The 22249-nt window shown below is 43.0% G+C and overlaps 1 protein-coding gene across 1 annotated transcript in view; it reads left to right on the top strand.

Moving 5' to 3' along the window:
• The window catches only part of LOC138510849 (vitellogenin receptor Yl-like), a 909900-nt gene that overhangs the window by 755928 nt on the left and 131723 nt on the right, over positions 1-22249 (top strand). Inside the window, exon 18 of the mRNA XM_069626522.1 lies at positions 6319-6534. Within this exon, the coding sequence (XP_069482623.1) occupies positions 6319-6534 (216 nt within the window). The remainder of the gene's footprint in view (positions 1-6318; positions 6535-22249) is intronic.

The raw sequence follows: 22249 nt of genomic DNA, 5'->3' as shown, positions 1-22249 counted from the left end.
ACTTTAGAGGACTGCTGTCCGTCGTTTACTGCCGGAACGGTAAGTTTCGAGTAATTCTAATGTCTTTAAAGTCTTTAGTAATGATGTCTCTTGTTTTGCAGGGTTCCGGCGATGGCGGATGGCGGGCTGAAGTGAGTTGAAGATGGAGCCCGTGTGATGAATAGAAGCGCCTGGAAGCACGTAAGTAAGCGCTTGTTGCCTGCTTCACGATGCGCTCTAACTGTCTTTTTATTTTGCAGGTACAAGTTCGGGGCGGCTGCAGGGTGCCGGAATACCCACTGGGTTAGATGTGGAAAGGAGTAATGGCACGTGAGTATTAAAGTTCCCCAATGTCTTTAAACGCACCTTGTTTTGTCTTTCAGATGCAGGATGCAGCGCCGAAGGCCTCCGGAGCGTGCAAAGAGTTGGTAAGCTTTTGTCTTTCAGATGCCGGAATGCAGTGTGAAGACCTCCGGAGCGCACGAAGAGTAGGTAGGCCTTTGTCTTTCAGATGCCGGAATGCAGCGCGAGGCGTTGGTGACAGCCGATGGACCAGATAAGTGAAGAGCTGTCACTGAAGACCGTAATGCTAACCTGTTCTTTCTTGTCTTTATAGGTGTTGCTGAAGACTGGATTCAGAATGGTAAGCCTTTTTCCTTAGGCCCAGGATCAGATGCAGAAGACACGAGCGTTCTGCTGCTGAGGATGCAGAATAACGCAAAGCAAGATTCATCCATCGGGTGTGGTTTAAATAGCCTCCTGTAGTGCTTAGGTGTCTCCTTCCACAGCCACGCCTAAGAAAAGAGTTCCTGCTTTCCAGAAGAGTTCCAGTGTTCTGAATCTAGGGAGTGGCTCCTGCCCCACCCAACAGGAAAAGTAGTTCCAAACAGAAGACGATCAGAGACTCAACTGGCAGGCAAGTAAGCAGCATGGCCTGCTGCAGGTAAGTCCACCCAAGCATTATGAGCCCGGCGCTTCCAGCGCTGGGACTGGGCATATTTATAAGCCTGGTGCCACTGGCGCCAGGACTGGGTCCAAAAGGTCCCAATTGGGACTGGTTGGCACTCGGAACCTGGGTTATGGATCTGCTTCCAAGGGAGTTGGGAAAACCCTGACCTTTTGGAAGCAGAGATCATGACATTCCCTTTACAAGGTTCCATATGAGAACAACCCAGTGCATCTTGGTCTCAACTGGAATCAGCTCTCGGAAGCCCAGGAAACAAAGATCCAAATTCCAGGCCAAGTCGAAGACTCTCTGCACTGGTGAAACTCCCCAGAGAACCTGATAACGGGATCTTTCAACCTCCCCCTCACGAAATATTTAGAACAGACTCTTCAGAGTATGGTTGGGGAGCCCATTGTTAAAGCTTAACTGCTCATGGTATTTGCTCCTCTCAGGAAAAGGACCACATAAATGTCCTGGAACTAAGCCATATTTTTAGCTCTAAATTCTTTTCTTCCCTCACTTCAAGGAAAGGTGGTGAAAATTCAAACTGAAAATACCACTGTTTTATATCAACAAGCAGGGGGGGTGGGGGGTTGTTCTCACTCCCACCCCCCTGTGTTTGCTAGCAGAACAAATTTGGTATTGGGCCATTCAAAATCACATTTTCTTATTAGTGTCCCATCACGAGGGCAAGAACATCCTGACGGACAAACTAAGCAGGTTACAGTCAGCTCTGCACGAATGGAGCTGCAACCATCAATAACACACATGATATTGCAGAAGTGGGGCCATCCATCAGTAGACCTTGTTGCCAATCACCACAACACACTTTGTCTGCAATTTGGGTCAAGGCAAGGTCAGGGTTCTTGGTCCCTGGGAGATGCTCTACATCTGAATTGGTCAAATCTAGCACTATATGCCTTCCCACCTCTTCCATTGATTCACAAAATGTTGCTGAATTTCAAAATTTTACACAACCTGACAATGATTCTATTAGCCCCGTTCAGGCCTTGCCAGATTTGGTTTCCAGATCTTCTGGATTTAGTGGGATATTCCCCCCCCCAACCTCCTCTTAGACTTTCCACTTTCGAGAGCTCTTTTGACTCAAAAGAATTGCTCAACTTGAAGGCTTGGTTCCTGAAAAGCTAGCCTTCTCCCACTTGCATTTGTTAGAACAAAACATTGCTATTATGTCAGCCTCCAGGAAATCTTCCACTAAAACAGTATCGTAGCAAATGGTTAGGTTTTGGTCTCTGGGCCTTAGAACAAAACCTTAAACCACTAAAGGCCTTCATTGATAACGTCATGTCCTTTGTCTTATTTTGTTTCCACTGGCGTCAAAGTAGAGGATTAGGGTTGGAAGCCTGTGACAGAATTGTTCGAGGGAGAACAGACTATGTTTTTCTCAAAATAACAAATTCTTTTCTCCCCTGAACATTTTCGACTTGGCCACCACCTAGACCACCACCCCTCTACTTACTTTGCGGCTGCACACTTCGCTGTGTGTCCGCGACTCGCTGTGTCCCGCCGACGCCTGTTCCCTTTCACTTTTTTCAGGCTTTTTGGACACTTGCAAACCTTGCTTATCTATTGGTGCTTACCTGAATAGAGAACGCAAGTCTTTCTCTTTCCAGTGAGGCAAAGCCTTGCATTTACGGTATTGAGGCTACCCCACCAATAACATAAAGTGGCAGTTTAATTTTTATTTCCTACCTATGAATGAAAACTAAATGGCAAGTGTTTTGGTGGGTGTAGGGAGGGGTTGATGTCCGCATTTTAGTGTTCAGTGACTTATCTGTTGTGTGGAACATTCGTGACCCCACCTATAGGCCTAAAAAGAATTTGTTTGCTATTTCTAGACTAAGTTGTGGAGTTTTAAATTACCACTTGTAGGAATAAATCTGTTCAAATTATAGTTCCCATTATGGCAATACACTGATATAAAATGCCCATCTAATACCATCTTTACCCACAATTCTGGGCAATAACCGTGGTTCTCAAAATGTATTTAAATAAATGATTTGCATATTCGCAAGTGTTCTCCAGCTTTGTTTTAGATCTCTAAAACAAATGGCCAGCATAACTAATGTACATGCCTACATCAATCTTTCCATTGGTGCAAGCACAAACCTTCACTTCACTAGGAATTGTAAATACTCCTTTAGAAATGTTTTCTTTCTCAATAACACAATTGACATTCAATTTAATTTTCTCCAGTATCAACAAAGTATGTATCGGATTGTTACTTGAACAAATAACATTTAAAGTACACCTACATTCAAATTGGCTCCCGTGTTTAATAGAGAGGTAGCATGCTTAATTTGGATCCTGCAGGTTTGAATTAAAAAAATACTTTCAAGGATTCTTGGCGCTGCTCTAAATGAGTGAATTATTCTCCGAACATAGATATAGAACTTTCTCTATGTGGGGCAAATTCCAATAAATGTGTGGGTGTTGCTCTCAATCTATATACATGTGCAACTAGCAATCTATATACGCATGCACAGCATTTACTTTGCCTGTGTAGTTTTCAGCCTTTGTATCATCAGGCTGGAGATGTACTATTCATTTTAAATGTTAAAACACATCTGCCCTTCCATGTTCGACATGAGTGTGCCTATGCATTCAAAGATGGATGGCAGGGGCTTAGCACTTTGCACAAATCTTATTGAATAGAGTGTCTTCTCTTTATTAATTTCTGGTAAAATATCTAATTTATGGCTAGCCTTCCCTGGCTGCTTCAGTGCATCTTCTCTTTGACTAGGTTTCGGCGACCTGTGGCTCTCCAGATGTTTTGGACTACAACACCCATGATTCCTCACCATTGACTAGCTTATGGGAGTTGCAGTGCGAAACCCCTGCAGATTCAAAGGTTGCAGACCCCCATTTTAGACCACGGTGTCATGAATATACTATATTCCAGATTTGACACAGGCTTAAACCAAATTATTTTAAATGGTGCTTCATTTTACAAAGGTAAATCTTGCTGCAGAAGCCAAAGCGCATCAGGCTTTAAGGCAAAGCATGTCTGCAAATGATTCTCCAAGGGTCTTGGCTTTCCTCAGCCTTCTAGTTTCTCAGATCTTCCAGCTTCATCTTCCCATAGTCCATCATTCTATGAGCAGGCAAATATTGTTTAATGCCTCCCAGATCTTGGGAGAGGTGCAGTGTCTACCACTCTTAGAACACTAAATGTAGGTGTAAAATCCCTCCTCCTGAAAAAACAAATTTCCTTTTCGGGACCTTACTTTGCATGTGAACATACTAGAGTAGTAAAACCAATATCAAATTCTGTAGATTTGTGGGCATGATCACATACTTGAATGATTGTGCCATCATAAAATATGGAGGAGTTGCCTGTTTTTCCATTTGTCGTGATATTTACATGGCACCCAATGTGAACGTTTACATGGTTTGCTAGGTATATTTTCTAGCTACAAAAGGCAGTTTGTTTTGTGTCCATCAGTTTTGAACTATTTAATTATTACATACTTGGATTTTAACAGAACTTCTATTTTCCTATGCAGTTTGTAAATGCAGAAATGTTAGCTTCATCCTTTGGAAGGCACCATTGATACATCACCTGCATACAGTTCATTTTGATTGTTTCATTCTAAGTTTCACAAGTGTTTTTTTTTCAGGCCACGTGATGCGGTTCATCCGGGGTATCTCATATTGTCTCTGTATACAATTTTCAATTACCTTGAGGATTACTAAAACGAGAATGAGAAATGTATCGGTCAGTAACCCTTAATGGGTCACAATGTTTTTTTAGCTGAGCTAATCGTTATGTAGATGAACATACCTCTCAATGTCTTAGTTAAAGGAATCCTGTGTCCTGTGGGAAGGGCTGAACCACCTGGGGGAAGGATTTGATTGGTGGGGGGGATTCTTGTGGGGGCTATGAAGGATAGAGCATCGTAGTGCCATTGGTTGTAATGGTCTAGGGACAATGTGTCAAGGTAGCATGTCTTGGGCTTCTCATGGAGATTAGACAACTGCCACACAAGCTCAACTAATGGATTTTTTGAGCCTGTGCTTGATGTATGCTGAAGTCTACTTTGAAGTTCAGAGCCCAATCCCCTTAGCAGGCATCTGACAGATGTATGAGGCGGTTTCCTTGGCAACTGCCTTTCACTAGTTTTATCAATGGTTGTGTGGGCTCATGTCTTGTAATCCGTTCCTGAACAGAGTTTCTACAGGGAGGTGAATTCTCAAACATTTTAAAGTCCCTCCTCCCTCAAGTTCCAACAGAAATAGGTCAACCAGTCTTTTCCAAGTTTTAAGAGCATAATGTAATTCAATGTACAAAATACATGAAAGGCATAAATAAATGGGTCTTGGATAAAACCTTTTGAGTGGAACCTTTTGCATCATTTCAGTTCAAATTAAACAATCACTGAAATTATATAGTTTTCTATGCATATATAGTTTTCTATGATAAAGTGCAATTTATATTCTCTGTGCTTGGGACCCAGGACATCACGTATGGTTGCACTCCAAAATTCTGTGCTTTGTCTTTACCACATGTGGCACTGTTCTTGTTTGGTTCTCTACTATGCTTTCAGCAATGATAAACCAGTCTTCAAATTTAATTTAAAAGGAAAGACTTGGATATATCCTTAAGCACTTATGTCTTTAGTTGCAGCTTGCATGTTCCTATAGGTATACTTTGGTCATGCTAAACAAACAAAAGGCAACATTTCCAACAAATTACACAATTTGTGACTGGTATCGCTTGCTCTTTCAGGAAGACTTTTTTCTCAATTCACTTTAATTTTGGCCATTATGCTTTGCTATATTTTCGCTTGTACACTATCGTTTTTTATTACAAGCATAGTGGCCTTTCTTACACCGCATGGTTACTGAAAGTGAGACTTCCTTACTCGGAGGTACTGGTACTATTCCATTGGAAACATTGCAGGCCTTCAATTAAGGTTTTGAAATGTACTGTATCTTTGGTGCAAAGTAGTGCACTATCCAATTAAATGTAATGCATTTCTGCCATACATTTCCTATTCCCGCACTTCCCCGTTTCCCCACCAGTTTACATTCTTTAAGAGTTAAATGGTAGCTGGAGGAGCTCAAATTGCATGGCCAGTTACCCTTTCCCTCTGCTAATGCTACTGAGAACCCTCTTCTCAGTGTTGCAGCACTCCCCTTAATACTTGAAAAACACGCATGCTTTCCACTGTTAACAGCTTAACCTTTCTAAATTTCCTATTTCAATTAATTGCTCTAGTTATTGAAATTCTTCTGCTTGATAGTTGGCCATATTGTTTACCTTGCTGTGAACCTATCCATCTGACTAAGGTGCTACCAACCTTTGCCCTCTAGCTTGTTAAAGTTGATCCGCTGACTGCACGTCTGAACTGTTTTCTTGATATTTCAAGGTATGTTCAGATGCCTGGATGGGAAAAAGTGCTTTGACGAGCGGTTCCGCTGTGATGGTGTTCCGCAGTGTGCTGATGGGTCTGATGAAATGGACTGCTGGAAGCCCACAGAAGACTGTGCTTTGCGCTGCGACGAGAAGTCACGCTGCATTCCAAGAAGCTGGATATGCGATGCCAACCCGGATTGTTTCGATGAAACTGATGAAAAGGACTGTGGTAAGACCTGTTTCATTTGTATTAGCACTGATGGCTTGACATGTGTCCTGAATAATACCTATAGGCGTATTACCTTGCTTAAAATTGCTAGTTGTATTTGAGCAATTCAGCTGTACCGATCAATGACTCATTGGAGAATGTCATAACTTTAGACCAATCTCACACCCTGGCTACGCACCTGATATTAGAGTTGGATTAAGAGCACACTAGTATCTACCTCTTCAGGGATTATGGCAAAATTGGTATCCAATCCAAAAGCTTGGATTGGTTACTTGTGGTGTAAAGTTAGCTCAATGTAGGTTCTGAGGATCTCAGGCCATCAATAGTCCTTGGGTGTTTGGGCTACTATGTAACAGGTTGTGATTTTTCACCTGGGTTGATACTAGTTTCTTTGAAGCTCTAATATTAATTTGTCTATATTTACCTTGAATCCTTTATGCCATAGTTATTCCAATTTTTTATGAGTAAGGACTTGTGTTCCAGGTGTACAGGAATATGCTTTAGTACATACCCATTGAGGAACTTTGCCAATAAAAGTCAGTGCACTTGGCTATTGTTTCCAGACTACCTAATTATAAGCTTAATCTATGTAGGAAATTCTTCAACTGACCCTCTGAGGAATAGGCTAGCTTATAACAATGAAGGGGTGTTCCATATATATCTGGCAATACCTGCCTCAAGTGTGTACTAAAAAGTCCACTACAACTATGGACGGCAAACTAAATAAAGTGTAGCTAAAATATGAAAGTATTAGGTTACCAGGTAATCTCTTGTCAGTGTATAGAAAATGCAGTGCTTTCAACAGAGTAGTCCTATAATTGGTTCTTATGGTACAGCAGCAATGCTACATTAAGCAATTTGTATTCTCGATTTCTACTCAAGCATCCCTTGCAAAATTCCATCTTTTTATTCATGTTTTATTGGTTTAGAAACACAGAATATAAACCTTCAACATACATATCCTCCACCATTATCACAAGTCAATTTTCCCTATTACATTCAATAAATTAAAATGAAATAAACCAGATTGTTTCAAATCCCTACTGCTTTTAAAACAACCTATGTCAAACCAAGGAGGACATCAAAGGAAGAAGAAAAAAGCAGAGGAAAGAAAGTCCCTCAACTCTCTGCAGGCTTTCTATTCAATCTAAATTCATATCACTCCGCATCCATTTACACAGCTTTTTTGAGCATACATTCTACCTACCTCATAACAGCAATGGTAAGGCGGCTACTTTTGCCAAGGGGCACCCATTCCAACCAAAGCGTGTGCCCTAGCAAACAAGCACTCGAATGCCCTTCTAGACATTTTCTCACATCCCTTTAAAGCTTCAGACAGTTACTAGGTGTACCTTTTGTTTCTACACATCCTTTTTCCTTGCAGAACCTATGTTGGGCATTCCTAACCCCCGGCCATTTCCTGGCCCATTGAACTTCTCTTGTGTTTAGAGCATTGTTAATAAAACGTGATGACCGGGACCAACGAGAACCTCCATATCTTTGATGCAGGGCCTTAGCCTGATTAGTTAAAGAAGATCACTTGGATCTTAGATGAAGGTATTGACCCTTTTTGTTCAAGTTCCTATTTATCACCCCCCTCAGACAAATCATAGATTCCATTACATCGAGGGGCTTATTGCCCACTCTCCACATGAAATCCCCCCCCACCCCCCCACTCTTGCGGGCTGACGACATGGTTAAAACTTTGGACTTCGTCACATTGACCTTAATTCTATTTTCGGTAAGGAATTTTCTAAAATGATTCCATTCGCTGCTGTAGGCTAGTTGGCGTTGGGTCCACGAAGACTAGATTGTCCGCAAATAAGATCCAGAGGACTTCTATCGAGTTAATTTGAGGGGGGGAAGGCTACCACGCCCTTTTGGAAAGACGCGGAATCGGCAATGTAGAGACAAAACTATAGGGGTGCAAGTGCACACGCCTGCTTTAGTTCCATTTGTGTGGTGATCTTTTTAGTTAGATGGCCTCTGACCGTCTAATCCATACTGATGTCAGAATACAGGGCCTCCATAGCCTCAACTAGATCTACAGGACACTGGCTCTCAACGTGGCCCAAAGCTTTCCACAGATTACCCTGTCGAATGCCTGCTCAAGGTCCATAAATGGTAGCTACAGGCAGGTTTTTGTATCCAGTGGCCTCTTTAATATTAATTATGAAGAGGTTAAGAGTTGTCCCCACCCCCTTGACAACCCTGTTTGCCTAGGGTCCAGGATTCCACTCTCAACCGCCCATACCTTTTTTTAGGACTCCCAATAGTACGTTTGCAAATAGTTTCCCCAATGAATCAAAGAGTGCGATAGGATGGTAATTCTTTCGGATCCGCCCTGTCCCCCTTTTTAAAGATCGGGACAATATTTGCCTCTCACCAAGAGGTTGGTATCACCTTGTTTTTCATGATCTGGGAAAATCTCACCACCAAAAGTGTCCCCCATTGCTGCTCTTCTTTAGTTCTTGATAGACAACCCATCTGGCCCTGGTGCTCTAGATGAGCTCAAATTCCCAATTACCTGAGCTTCACACTCATCAAATCCAAAATTCCACCTTGTGGATTCAGGGCCTCCTACTCACGCTCTACCCACCCGGGATTCGAAAAAAGATGTATAATGGGAGACCCAGGCTTCTTCCACAACAATACTTATTGAGTTTCCCGCTCTGAAGGTACCTCCATTATTGATTAGTTCCAAGAGATTTCAGAAGGTCTTGTTGCATACAATTATTTTGCATATGCTCTATATCCCTCTGAGCTTTCCCTATCCTGGATGCTGTCAGCCAGTTTCAATACTTCTGCCTGACTTTCTGCATTCTTTCCTTCTTTAACACTTCACCATCCATTGCAATCTTTCGTATGGCAGCTCGCATTTGGCGCCTAACCATCACCAATTCCTGATCATATACATGTTTCCTGGCCAATTTACCATTTCCCTTACCACTCCCTTTTTGAGAGTAATCATTCAGTATCCCAAGATAATTAACAGTATTAGGGTCTGCTTGGGCCACTACTTTATGTTGGTTAACTATTTGTGACACTGCCCTATCCCTTAACCTTAGTCTGTTCTTTACCCATTTCAACTCCACCACCCCCATTTTCTCCAAACATTTCACTGGTCCCAACAGGGATATTGAGATTGCCAATAGGTCATGATCGCTTGATTTCTGTTGGATTTTCCCAAACTGATACACCTTTATCCTCAAGTTATCCGACACAAAGCAGTAGACAGTGTATTATTTTGATAGCCCCCCTTCTCCACGTATGTTTACCCGGGATATCTCCGTCAGTTTGCGCATTGTGCACTAGGATTGTGCAAGTGCAGTAACAGGAGGTGCAGGGGGGTAGGGCGGTCTGCAAGAAAGCAGAATGCTAGGATAGGAAGGGAAGTGCAGGGCAAAGAGGACAGTGCACCATTGAAAGGGTGGGGTATAGGAGGGGGTGACGAGGGCCACAGGGGCTAGGCTGGTGATAAGGGAAGGCGAGGTGGGCAAGTGGAAGGGATTGCATGAGGTGAGTGTACACATGCTAAGTGCGAGGAATGGGGTGGACTGGGTGGGGAGAGGCCCTGGTGCCCTGTGGAACTTGGAGGGATACCAGGCAGCCAGTCACTGCAGCGACTGGCATTAGCAGGGGAGGGAGAGAGGGAAGAAAGAAGAGAAAAGGAGGGTCTTGAGCTTCCAGAACTGAATCAGATCCGGCTTAATCCAGAGAGGGGCAGAGACCATTCCAGAGGGATACTCCTGCAGAGGAGAGCTCCCCCACCCCCGGCTCTGCTTACAGAAGTGTCTGATCTGCAAAGAGTTGGAGCTAGAGGACCGACTGGCTCTATCAGCGAGGTATCTAGGGAGCGAGGGTTGGATGCAGCGGGGTCCCAGGCCCCAGAAAGCCTTGTGGATGATAGAGAGGGTCTTGATCTTTATCCTAGCAGCAACCAGGAGCCAGTGGAGAGGTTTTAGGGCTGGAGAGAAGCAGTCCCTGGGCTTGAGGCTAAGGATAGTCTCTGGATTAATTTAAGGGGGCGAAGGGAAGATAAAGGAAGTTTGAGGAAAGAGGCTGTTGCAATAGTCCAGCCTAGAGAGTACCAGAGCTCTAGAGACATTGAGTTATTGGGGGAGGAAAGGGAAAATGCCTCTGAGGTGCAGCGGATATTTTGCCTTCTTGGCAAGGTCTGTGATGTGAGGAGAGAAGGAGCGGGAGAGAAGTCAAACATGACCCCAAGGTTTCTTGCCTCACGAGGGTGAGGGGAGGGTGGCCAGAGGGTACGAGGGAGGGAAGGAAGGAGCTTGGGTCCCAATGAAAAGGATCGGTTTTACTGGCATCAAGGCAGAGATCATTGGTAGCACAACATGCCTATATAGCAGTTGGGGGTGAGAGGAGGAAGAGGCGGCAGTGGAGGGAAGCTTGAAGGTGAGCTGCATGTAGTCTGCATAGCAATGAAAGTGAGGAGAGAAGTACAGGTGGGCCAGAGGGGCCAGGTAGATGTTTAAGAGGTGCAGCGAGAGGATAGAGCCTTGAGGGATGCGGCAGGTGGAGTGGAGAAAATGGCTGTCTGTCGGAGAGGAATGAGGACAAACCGGTACAGTGCCAGGCCTGTGATGCCAAGGGTGTTGGAGCAGATTCCTCAGGGTAACATGATTGACTGTGTTGAAGGCAGATAAAAGATCAAGAAGGATAAGAACGGATGGAGCGTTGGAATCGAGATTAGAGAGGACGTCTTCATGGGTGTTCAGGCAAGCGGTTACTGTGCCTCTGGCTGCTCTGAAGCAAGACTGGTGGTTGTGGGGACAACCAACAGATTCAGTTTGTTAGATCAGTTTGGAGATGACCATCTCCAAGAGTTTTATTAGGAAGGGGTAATGGAGATAGGGTGATAGTTAGCTTGGGAGGAGGGGTCGGCAGAGTGCTTTTGGAAGCATGGATGCACAAGGGAGTGCTTGAGGGGTAGCAGGAACAAGCCAGTTGCAAAGGAGTGATTACAGAAATCAGCCAAGGCTGGCACAAGGGAGGCAATGTTTTCCTTGATTGGTCTGGAGAAGCAGGGGAGCACCTGTTTGGAGGAGACTTTCATAGAAAGGACTTGCCTAGAGACTACACCCGGTGTTGTAGTCAAGAAAGGGGAGAGTAGGGGAAGGGGGGGGCAAGGGAGGCCTGAGAGCTGGGCAGGGAGAAAGGAGGGGTGAAGAGAAGTGAGGACAGGATGTCCTGACTTTTGGTTAAGGGGTGGGAGGTCAGTGAAGTAAGAGGGTCAGGGAAGGCAGGGGAGAAGTGGAGACTACAGTAGGATTGGTGAGTTCCTTGCATATTTTAAACTGTTTGCCCGTGTTAGTGGCCCCAGAGATGTGGACTTGGATATGATCCCTCTTCTTCAAGGGGATGGAGAGTCTGTATTGCTTTTTGAGCAGGCGGCAGGCCAGTCTGTCAGTGGACGTGCCTAAAGCCTGCCACCTCCATTCAGCAACTCTGCACTTACGTTTCAGAGAGGCTAGGTCAGAATCATACCCGGTGTTGCGCTTGGAGGCAGGCTTCATGTGAATCCTCATGACGGGACAAGGATGTCCAGGGTGTTGGTGATGGAGAGGTGAAGATTAGCAAGGGCAGAGTCGGTGTGGGAGTCCATGGCAGGGGTGGGAGGTGGAATGAAAGTCTCACGTCTTCTCCCCTTTAAGCTTTCTTTAAAGTCTTCTCTACACCTTTTACCATTTGCATTTGTTTACTGAACTATTTATATATTGGATAGTGCTTTTTATAAAGTGCTGTACACACATACCAATACAAAACAAATGCAAAATACAATGCTTTCTTGATGTATGCATTACATCCCGGGCTACTGAATAATTAACAAACTGCGATACTTGTATCATCCCATAGTGTCTTAATTTCTGACATTTAAGTACTGATAAATATAAATGAAGGCTACTAGGAGGCACAGGCAGGGTGGTCTGAATAAGCACACAACATTCCCCCACCATTCCTACAATGGAGATCATGCCCCACTCCCCTAAAATTGTAGGAGAGCAGGAAAAGCTCATAACCCCTTCTATTCATAGTTTAATTTTCAGAGCTGAGTGCCCAAGGAGCAGCACTGTGTAGCTGGCAGCAGTTGAGCAGGACTGTATATATAACGACGAGGACCGTTTTGGGATTGCCTACTGTGAGTTACCCAGTTTAATGTTCACACTTAAACACACAGTTTCTTTGTTAGAGTAAAGTTTTGAAAGAGCAACGCGTCTCTAAATAAACTTACAAGCGTATGTGAATGCACTGTGCCGTGCTAAAAAACACGTTGGACCACAATGGATCATGTGTTTGCCGCTTTCTAGATGAACAGAAACAGAATTTTAATGGATTTTCTCTATTAAGCGGGTGCAGAAGGTTAAAACGAGGAAAAAGAAGAATGGTGGAATATTCTTCAATCAATTTCTCATTTTTTCTCTCCATTTTCGTTAAAAAAACAGGGAATCCACAGAGTTGTTGTATTGGGGATTCAAAAACCAAATGCGCTGACTCCAGGTAGTCTTGTTGTACTCGGGGCTCAACTCTGGTCAAGGTATATCGATGACGTGCTCCTGATTTTCACAGGCAATGAAATAGACCTCTCAGCTTTTATGGTGTGGCTTAATAATCAAAATCCTTTCTTGAGATTCTCTGAAACCCACAGCAAAAACAGTGCATTTCATTGACCTAACATTGGAGGTCAGGAACGAGACCCTCATGAGCACTGTCTTCAACAAACCCACAGACAGAAACTCATTACTCACATACAAGAGTTACCATCCGGCCAGTCTAAAAAAGAATCTACCGTTTGGACATTTCCTTAGATATCGAAGGAACTGCTCACAACTGACCGATTACAACCGCCAATCAGCTTAGGCCACCAAACTGAGAGAGAGGGGCTATCCAAAATGTCTAGTTAAACAAGCCCGAAAAAGAGCTATGAACATTCCCAGAGAGCAAACCTTAGAACATCACGCCAAACAAAAAGAATCAGACAACCAAATCACGGCTGTGCTCAGTTTTTCACCTTTGACAAAATTAAGAAGGAAGTTTTAAAACTTTGGCCTATATTGAATGATGGCGACTCGTGCCTGTACACCCCGAGATTTGCCATAAAAAGACGCACAAATTTGAGAGACTCCTTGGTGCACTCCTACAAGGACATCGAACCAAAACTCAATACCCTGTGGGGCCAGAATCCTGCTACTGGCCACTAACAGCTTGATGGTTGCAAAGGCTGTTGGGCCTCTTGCATGAATCTAGTTCCCTTTGCAAGGCTCCATATGTGAACGGTCCAGTGGCATCTTGATCGCAACTGGAACCAGCTCTTGAATTTCCAGGAAATGAAAATCCAAATTCCAAAACAAGTTCAGGACTTCTCTACTCTGGAACTCACTAGAGAACCTGTTAACAGGTTTTCCTTTTCCACCTTCTCACCAAATAGTCATAAGACTCTTCGAAGTATGGTTGGGGAGCCCATTGTCTAATCACTCAGTCTTTGGTCCTCTCAGGAAAAGAACCCCTTAAATGTCCTGGAACCAGCGGCGTCGCTAGGGGGTGTTAGGGGGGGCCGGGGCTTCCCCAGTGAAACTTTGTGCCCCCCAACCTAAGACGAGCAGTGACCATGTTCTCCCCCTACTTTTGTCTTTGGCCCCCTCTGTGACTCTCCTAAATTTGATTCCTGGAGACGCCACTGCCTGGAACTAAGCCATATTTTTCACTCTGAAATCATTTCTTCCCTCACTTCAAGGTAAGGTGGTGAAAATTCGAACGGACAATACCACTGCAATGTTTTAGATCAACAAGCAGGGTGGTACTCGTTCCCTTCCCCCGTCTCCCCTAGCAGAGAATATATGGGAATTGGGCCGTTCAAAAACCCATTTTCTTGTTGGCGTCCCAGCTGAAGGAAAGCACATCCTAGAAGATAAACTAAGCAGGTTGCAGTCTGCACCGCACTAGTGGGAGCTGAAACAGTCAGTAGCAAACCTATTTCAAAAGTGGGGCCATCTCTCAGTATACCTCTTTTCCATCCAGAAAAACTCTGTCCTCAGTTTGCATCAAGACAAGGTAAAGGTGTTCAATCCCTGGGAGATGCTCTACATCTTGATTGGTCGAACCAAACACTTTATGCGCTCCCACCTCTCCCATTAATGCACAAAATATTACTCCAATTCAAAATTCTCATAGCCCCGTTTTGGCCACACCAGATCTGGTTTCCAGAGCTTCTGTAGTTAGCAGGGACTTCTCTATTAGATCTTCAATCATTGAGAGATCTTTTGACTCAACAGAAAGGGCAGGTCCTTCACCCCTCCCCTCAATTGCTCAACTCGAAGGCTTGGTTCTTGAAAAACTAGCCTTTTCCCACTTAAATTTGTCAGAGCAACACGGAACCATCATGCCAGCTTGTAGAAAAGCTTCTACTAAAACAATATTGTATGAAACTGTTATGTTTGTCACTGGGCCTTGGACCAAGACCTGAACCCTCTAAAGGCCTCTATTGATGTCATGTGCTTAATGTCTTATCTAGTTTCCACTGGTGTCAAAGTAGACCTGTGCAAACACTACTTATCAGCTATTGGTGCTTACCTGAGTAAAGAACGCAAGTCTTTCTCTTTCCAACAAAGCCATTAAAAGGCACTTGAGGGGCTTCTACGCTTACATTTCCCTATTCGTGAACCTCCACCTCAATGGGATCTCAATGCGGTCTTAGCAGCCCTAATGCAAAAAACTTTCTAGCCTATCGCCTGATGTGAATTAGAATTTCTAACTTTGAAACCGGCATTCTTAGTAGCCATTACTTCGCTAGAAGGATTGGAGAGGTCCAGGCTCTCTCCTCAAAGAAACCATATATAGTGTTCCATAAGGATAAAGTTGTCCTACGTACGGTCCCCTCCTTTCTACCAAAGGTGGTCTGACTTTCATTTAAACCAGGAAATGGGTTTTTGCATTTTTCTTCCTAGACCGCATGCTTCTGCAGCCGAAGAAACACTACATAACCTAGATGTTGGAGCCTTAAAATATTATCTAGATGGCACCCACAACTTTTAGAAAAGTAGACCCGCTCTTCGGTACCTATGGTGGTCCTTCTCCTGGCAATACAGTAGCTAAAGCTTCCATCGCTAGATGGGTTGTCTCCTGCATCTCCAAGGTTTACGACATGAAAGGGCTTGCGACTCCGCAGAGACTTTGGGCTCATTATGCTAGAGCCAAGTCAGCATCTGTCTCCTTTACCTGGCATGTTCCCATTGTAGACATTTGTAAAGTGTCTACCTGGGCTATCCCGCTTGCTTTTTACGAGCACTTTGCTATGGATACATCTTCTAGAAATTATGCAAAATTCTGTTAAGGGGTGCTTCGCAACTTGTTTGCCTGAATTCATACATACTGCCTCCTACACCCTTACCAAGGCTTTTTAGTCTGGCCCCACCCAGTTGGGAAGGAGGGAGAGCCAGGATGCAAGAGAAAGGAAAAATTACTTTCATGGTGATTCAGGTTCTTATTCCAGGCTCTCCCTCCTTCACAACCACCACCCAGCCATCCCCTACAGTAAGCATATACTTACATTCTCCTGCCATCGGCAGAACCACAGGAATTGGTTGTGGAACGCTGGTGACTTAGGGGTAAGGTGTGGGCCCGGTGTGGGTGAAACCTAGGCCCCACCCCTTAAAGGTTATTAGTGACTGCCATCTTTTGCTGCTAGCTTTTCGGGTCTGCCTGCGGGTGCAGGTGTTCCCAACCAGTTGTGAAGGAGGGAGAGCCTGGACTGAGTTAACCTGAATAACCATAAATGTCATTTTTCCTATTTTTTTTCTGCCATGCTTTTTTTTTTATATCCGAAGACTGGTGGACTTGAAAATAGCTTCTCTAAGGTGCCATCTAACATGATTTCCCAATTTCTCTTCACAATCTGCTTTATTTTCCGGCTGTTTGCGGAGTAGGCTGATGTATAAACCAATGAGGGGTTTTCTTTTGCATATTTTTATTTCAATAAGTTATCTCTTGGAATTTGCTCTACTTCGCCACCGCTTTGATTAGCTCTAGATCCCATCTCCTCTGTGCAAATTTCTCTTTCAACCCGTTGTCTGTGTCTTCTATCTAATTGATGTTCAATTGATACCACATAAATTGGCTTAATGGAACACTGTTGAGTGTCCATTGAGGATGAAAGCTGGTAGCTAGTTGCAGGCTATTACAATCAGATTTAGTGAAAATTCTTGTTTTAAGCAGATTGTCCTCGCAGTACACTTGTACATCAAGAAAATGGACATCCGTCAAACTATGCATTGAGGGGAACTTATGTGGGTGCATATGGTCCCTTTCAAAGAACTTGTACAACTCATTCAGGGGACCTCTCCATATGCCAAACACATCTATAGATGTCTTATTTAGCAAAAGATGTTGACTCCAACTCTCTGATCTCAAAGCGTGCTCAGTCTCTAAGGAGAGCACTTGAACACTCAAATGGCATGCTCCCTGGTGGTACAATTAACTAAATGTGCATTCTCTGTTGCCACGGAGATGCATGGTTTTGTAAAATACATTGAACCTTTTCAATCTGGAGGATTACAAATGGTTTTAGTGGTCCGATATGTGGGCATTGCAAAAGTAATGTGGGAGAGGTTCCCACACAAAAGAAATCAGTTTGACGTATGGCATGTGTCTAAATCAATTGCCAAAAAATCAATGTGGCAGGGAAAAAAGGATAGGCAAGAACAGATTCAATGGTCTAAGTTCATCAGTAATCTGTGCTGGAGTTTGAAATGCTGTGAAAATTCAGTGGGCATACTTCGGGAAAAGGGCACTCCCTTATCCACAATGCAGCTAACAAACGCTCATGGTAGGAAAACAAACATAAGTGCCTTCATACAGCTCTGAGAAATTAACAGGAGCAACGGAAGAAGTGGCTGGATCCCGGGTCGCTGCCTCCCACAGCCTTTTAGAAGATGGCATATGATGAAGTTTTCTCCAGAGGGCCTATATAATAAATAGCCTCATAAATAAAGGGCCTCATTGAATTTTGACAGTGGGAAATTGGCGGTTTTTCACATCTGTAGAACAGGCCTACAAGGTTGGGGCCGGTACAAGGCGATCGGTACCGACTCACGAGAACAGGTGCCGCAGCCCTATTGCATTATGACCTGTTATTACACAATGAAAAAAGGTCTGGGTAGCCAATCAAGTATTCGAGCCAATAAGGTTGACATTTGTGAGAGAGCTCACTTTGAATGTATTGGTGATGGAAATGCATAGCATGAGAACTGGTTTTACTCCAACATACTCTGTGCCAAAGAACATTGCTGTAGTGTAGTCTCCTCTAAAGTCTGCCATTGTAACCAAACACGCAAGAGGATTCAAATAAAGTGGTGTGGTCAATTTTAATGCTTTTGTAATGTACAATTTTCTGGTTTGCAATATGAATTATCGTTGCAGATAAAAGGATAACAAATTAAATTAATTTTGTTATTCTAAAGCCGTCTTTTGAAGTGTCACTGGTAGTTGTAAAACCTTGGTACAGTTGTGTCAAGATAATGCAAATTACAGCACATTAAAGATTATAGATTGACAGATGTGCAACATTGTGTGCTACCTTTTGTTTTGTACAAATATAGGCTTGCTTGCAACACTCAGATCTGAAAATAAAAAGATTTTTAGGTGTTAACGTAGTCTTTGCAAAGGACAAAGGCCTTCTGCATGCGAGTGCGTGTGTAATGCTATTATATTCCGTTAACAGAAATTGGTAGAAGTAACAATTTAAAAAGTCTGGACATAAATCCTACATGAGCCCAACAAACACATACATATAAATGCAACAAATTAAAATATAATTATTTAATCCAGCACCAAAAGTCAATTTAACATTTATAACTATCAACTGAACAGGTTATTTGTGGATCAATTTCTTGATGCAAGTCAAACACTGAGAATAAAACAAGGAAAATCCTTTTACAAAACTAAAGAACAATATTCAATGAATTAAAACAATACAAAAAGATCAACACAACGTAACCATATAGGCAAAAAATTGAATATGTACACTGGAACGTAAAGTTAACCAGAATGACAACACAATTTGAATAGCAACTAATCTTGTTGAGAAGATAATCGCTGTTGGAACAAAGTGGGTAAAACAACCCTCAAAATTGTATGTTGACTCTACTTAAGTTTCAGGCCAATAATAAGGGTCCACATTCTAACCAAAAAGGGGCTGAGCCCTCCTCAGGACATCAAATCCAAGCAGCATACAACGGTGCGTAGGTTGATTTACATAATCTGTAATTCCCAGCAACAGTGGATACTGAAAGACTGATACGATAGACTAGGTGTAAATGAATAGGCTCCCTAAAGTTTCAAAATGTTAAATGGACTAACCGGCCATTAATAAAGTATAAATCAAGTACCTGAAGTAGAGATATCAAACCATTACATTACTTTTGAATGGAGGTGGTTTCAGTCTAAATTGGGGTTACAATCCCAACATCCAATGTAGTCCTACCAACACTGCATCTAGAGAGATGGCAGGTAATCCTCTTATGGTGCAACCAAAAAATATGCTGTCAATAATGACTGCATAGAGCCTAGGAGTGAAATGAGATTGTGTTGAAGATAAGTGCCAAGTTGTAAAAGTGGAAAGAAATCCACATATAGCGTAATGCACCAAGTAATGAGTTTTGTAAAACTGAATAACACCGAGCAAGATCTGAGCGAAAAGCCCCAAGGGACCGTCACCTGGCCCTGAATTGGAAAACCAGTGCAACCCTGTACCGTCACCAAACATATGGGAAGAAAAACGTGTCAGATGATGTGTAACCACCACTGTGTATATCCAAAACTATATATATCTGAGCAATAACCTGTGCTGGAAAGACTGGTGCAGTCTCTGAAAATCTGTACGTGAGGTACTGCTATTCCGTGACGTTTGGTCAAAGCCACAATTCGTACTGTTGCTTGCAGTGTACCGGTAAATTCTTACTTGGCAGATTATGTCCGACGCGATGCACGACAATCAAAAGGGCACACAAAAATAGTCCATGTGAGCATACGGACTACTGACAAGAGGCGGCCATCTTGGAACGAAGTTCAGAGATTGAAGCCGTATTCAAACATGTAGCCTAGTCTGAGATGGCACATCTGTGCCCACTTCTTGCGACTAAATTAGTGAAAGTTCATACAGGATGACAAACAGCCTTCATATAAAGTAAAGTACTGATGCCGGCAAAGTACATAGAGTGCAACTTTCACTTTACTTTAAACGTAAAGGTCACTTTAAAGTAAAAATTGACCAATTAATGTTCTGATTGAGACCAGAGTTGAGACCAGAGTTGTGTGCCTAATCAAAATCCGTGCTGCCCTAATTTATGTAAACTGCGTATGGTGGAAAGGTTATCGGGGTGAATAGCTTCCAATATGAACCACTAAGTAATTGACTGAGCTCCCACTCTCCAAAAAGTGCTTCACCAGGGGAGCTGGAGTCTGAGCTGTTCTAATAGTTGATCGGTGTTCTTTGATGCGGGTACAGGTGCTCCATGTGGTTATGCCAATGTACCACAGATCACAAGGGCAGACAATGACATACATAGTTAATTTGGTCTGACAAGTCGTAAACTGTTGCAGAGTCCAAGAGAAGTTCTTATAAGTGACAATGTTTTTTTTTTTTGGGTTAAGGGACATGCTGTGCAGTGTCCACATGGGTTATGCCCAATAGGTGACATCGATAGGTTACCAAATGATCTGGCAATGTTAGGTGACCTGGTAATGGTATCCAAGGCCAAATGTTGTAACGCCTTTTGAGGGAAAACAATAGTGTATTGGTTAATTTGTCCAATGTTTGAGAACTAGTTGTTTCAAATTGGGAGTAAATCTAGAGAAAAGTGGTGATGCAGGCACAGATCCGTTTGGTATTTTTCTGCTGTTCTGCAGAGCATAGGCGTTTCTCGATTCGTAAACCAGACTCTTAGCGGTTCCTTTCATTAAATGTAATGGGTAACCCTTTCAAGTAATTTATGAATGGTATTGTTTGCTCAAATGATGTAATCTGATTTCTTGGTACAGTTGCGCCGTAGGTGCAAACACTGACAGTGTGGAAGACTGTCACGGAGATGTTGGGGATGTTGGCTAGAATATTCGAAAAGTGTTGCGATCTGTGGGTTTGGTATACAATGTGGTATGTAATCTATTGTCTGTGTCTGACGGTTAAATTGAGAAAATCAATCTCTTTGCTACATTAAGCAGTGAAGTGTAGATGGGGTGAACATTGTTCAGCCACGTTATAAATTGATGCAACTCTTCAATATTGCCATGCCAGAGACATAGGATGTCATCAAAGTTAACGTCGGACATGACTAAAGTACCTTAAATGCTTTATGAATGTGTTAATTTTGTTCGGACCTATTATGCTATTCAATGTGGCGCGTTGCGGGTAACCAAGACCAATATCTGTCAACTGGACTGAACATCTAAACCACTTTTTAAAGTAAAAGGTAAACTCAACGAATTTCATGTGGAGTGAGAAATATTCGTGCCAACTGGGTAAATGAAGGTTCAAAGGAGAGTAACATGTTTCCTTTAAAAGGTGCTGAAATGTTTCACTTTGTGGCTGGTTGCAATTTTTAGTTGGAGGCATGCGTTTATTTCACATTTACAGCAGCCTCTAGTGAGGGCACAATGTAAAATGTTTGTGCTTGGCAAAAATGCTGCATGTGTCTCGTCTAATAAGTGAACTGAGGGAATCGTTCAATGTGGGAGAGCCACTGTTCAAACTCTAAAAAGAAAATTGAGTGATGGCTATACAATATGGCCTCACTAGAAGAGAGCTCATCGGTAGTGGCATATTTAGGCTTTCTGCTGCCCTAGGCCCAAATAAGTGCATGCACCCCCCAACATTACTCCCCCTCTGCCAGATCACCAGTTTCCACTCCTTCAACAAACTGTGTTGTCTAAATGCCCTTTCACCCCCATTTTGTCTCCAAATTATATAGACGTTTTTAAGGTTGCTGGGATTAGAAAGTTATGGCTTCTCCATTAATTCAAGGCTTTTATATTAGTTGAAAGAGTGTTTTCAGATCTCTGGTGCCCAAGATTTGGAGAAGGCACTGTGTTCTACAGTTCAGTGCACTAGACGTAATTTTTACGGCTGTCTACTTTCAGTGCGGTCCGGAAATAATCTTTCGGACGAAGTGATGAGAACATAAGCTGTCTAACAGGACACAAGTGAAAAAAGGTTGGATTGAGGAATTTTGGTTTCAGTGCTAATATCTGGTGTCTCTCAAATTGGCTGCTCTCACTCTGAGAAGCTCCTAGACTGTAATATTAATGCAACATAACTATAAATCTACATCCGGTCTTGTCAAATGGTAGAGTTTACATATGATATATATGCAAGTGGTGCAGGCATATCTTATAACATTTTTTAATAAAAATAAATTGACCCCCCCCAACTTTCTCATGGTCACAGCTCTGGTGTTAGCAGGGAACAAAATGGAAATAAGGCAAGATACCGGCTGCAGGGCTTGAACGCCATTAAAATATGGCAAAATCACAAGTGAAATTTGTAAACTCTGCCTGGGTGTAAACACCCCAATCAGTAGAATAAAGACAGTTGGAGAAGATTCTTGGCATCTTTAGCTGTTCGTTCTTGTGGTGGAGTAATGGATAAGGGCGACCCTAAACATTCATGTGTGGGAAGCAACCGCATTCCTCGTAGCTGCACAATGCA

Source organism: Ambystoma mexicanum, chromosome 6p, assembly GCF_040938575.1.
Source record: "Ambystoma mexicanum isolate Mex_15411 chromosome 6p, UKY_AmexF1_1, whole genome shotgun sequence".
NCBI classification, from domain to species: domain Eukaryota; kingdom Metazoa; phylum Chordata; class Amphibia; order Caudata; family Ambystomatidae; genus Ambystoma; species Ambystoma mexicanum.
Note: the sequence above shows the minus strand (reverse complement) of the source record. Positions and strands in the feature narration are given on the sequence as shown.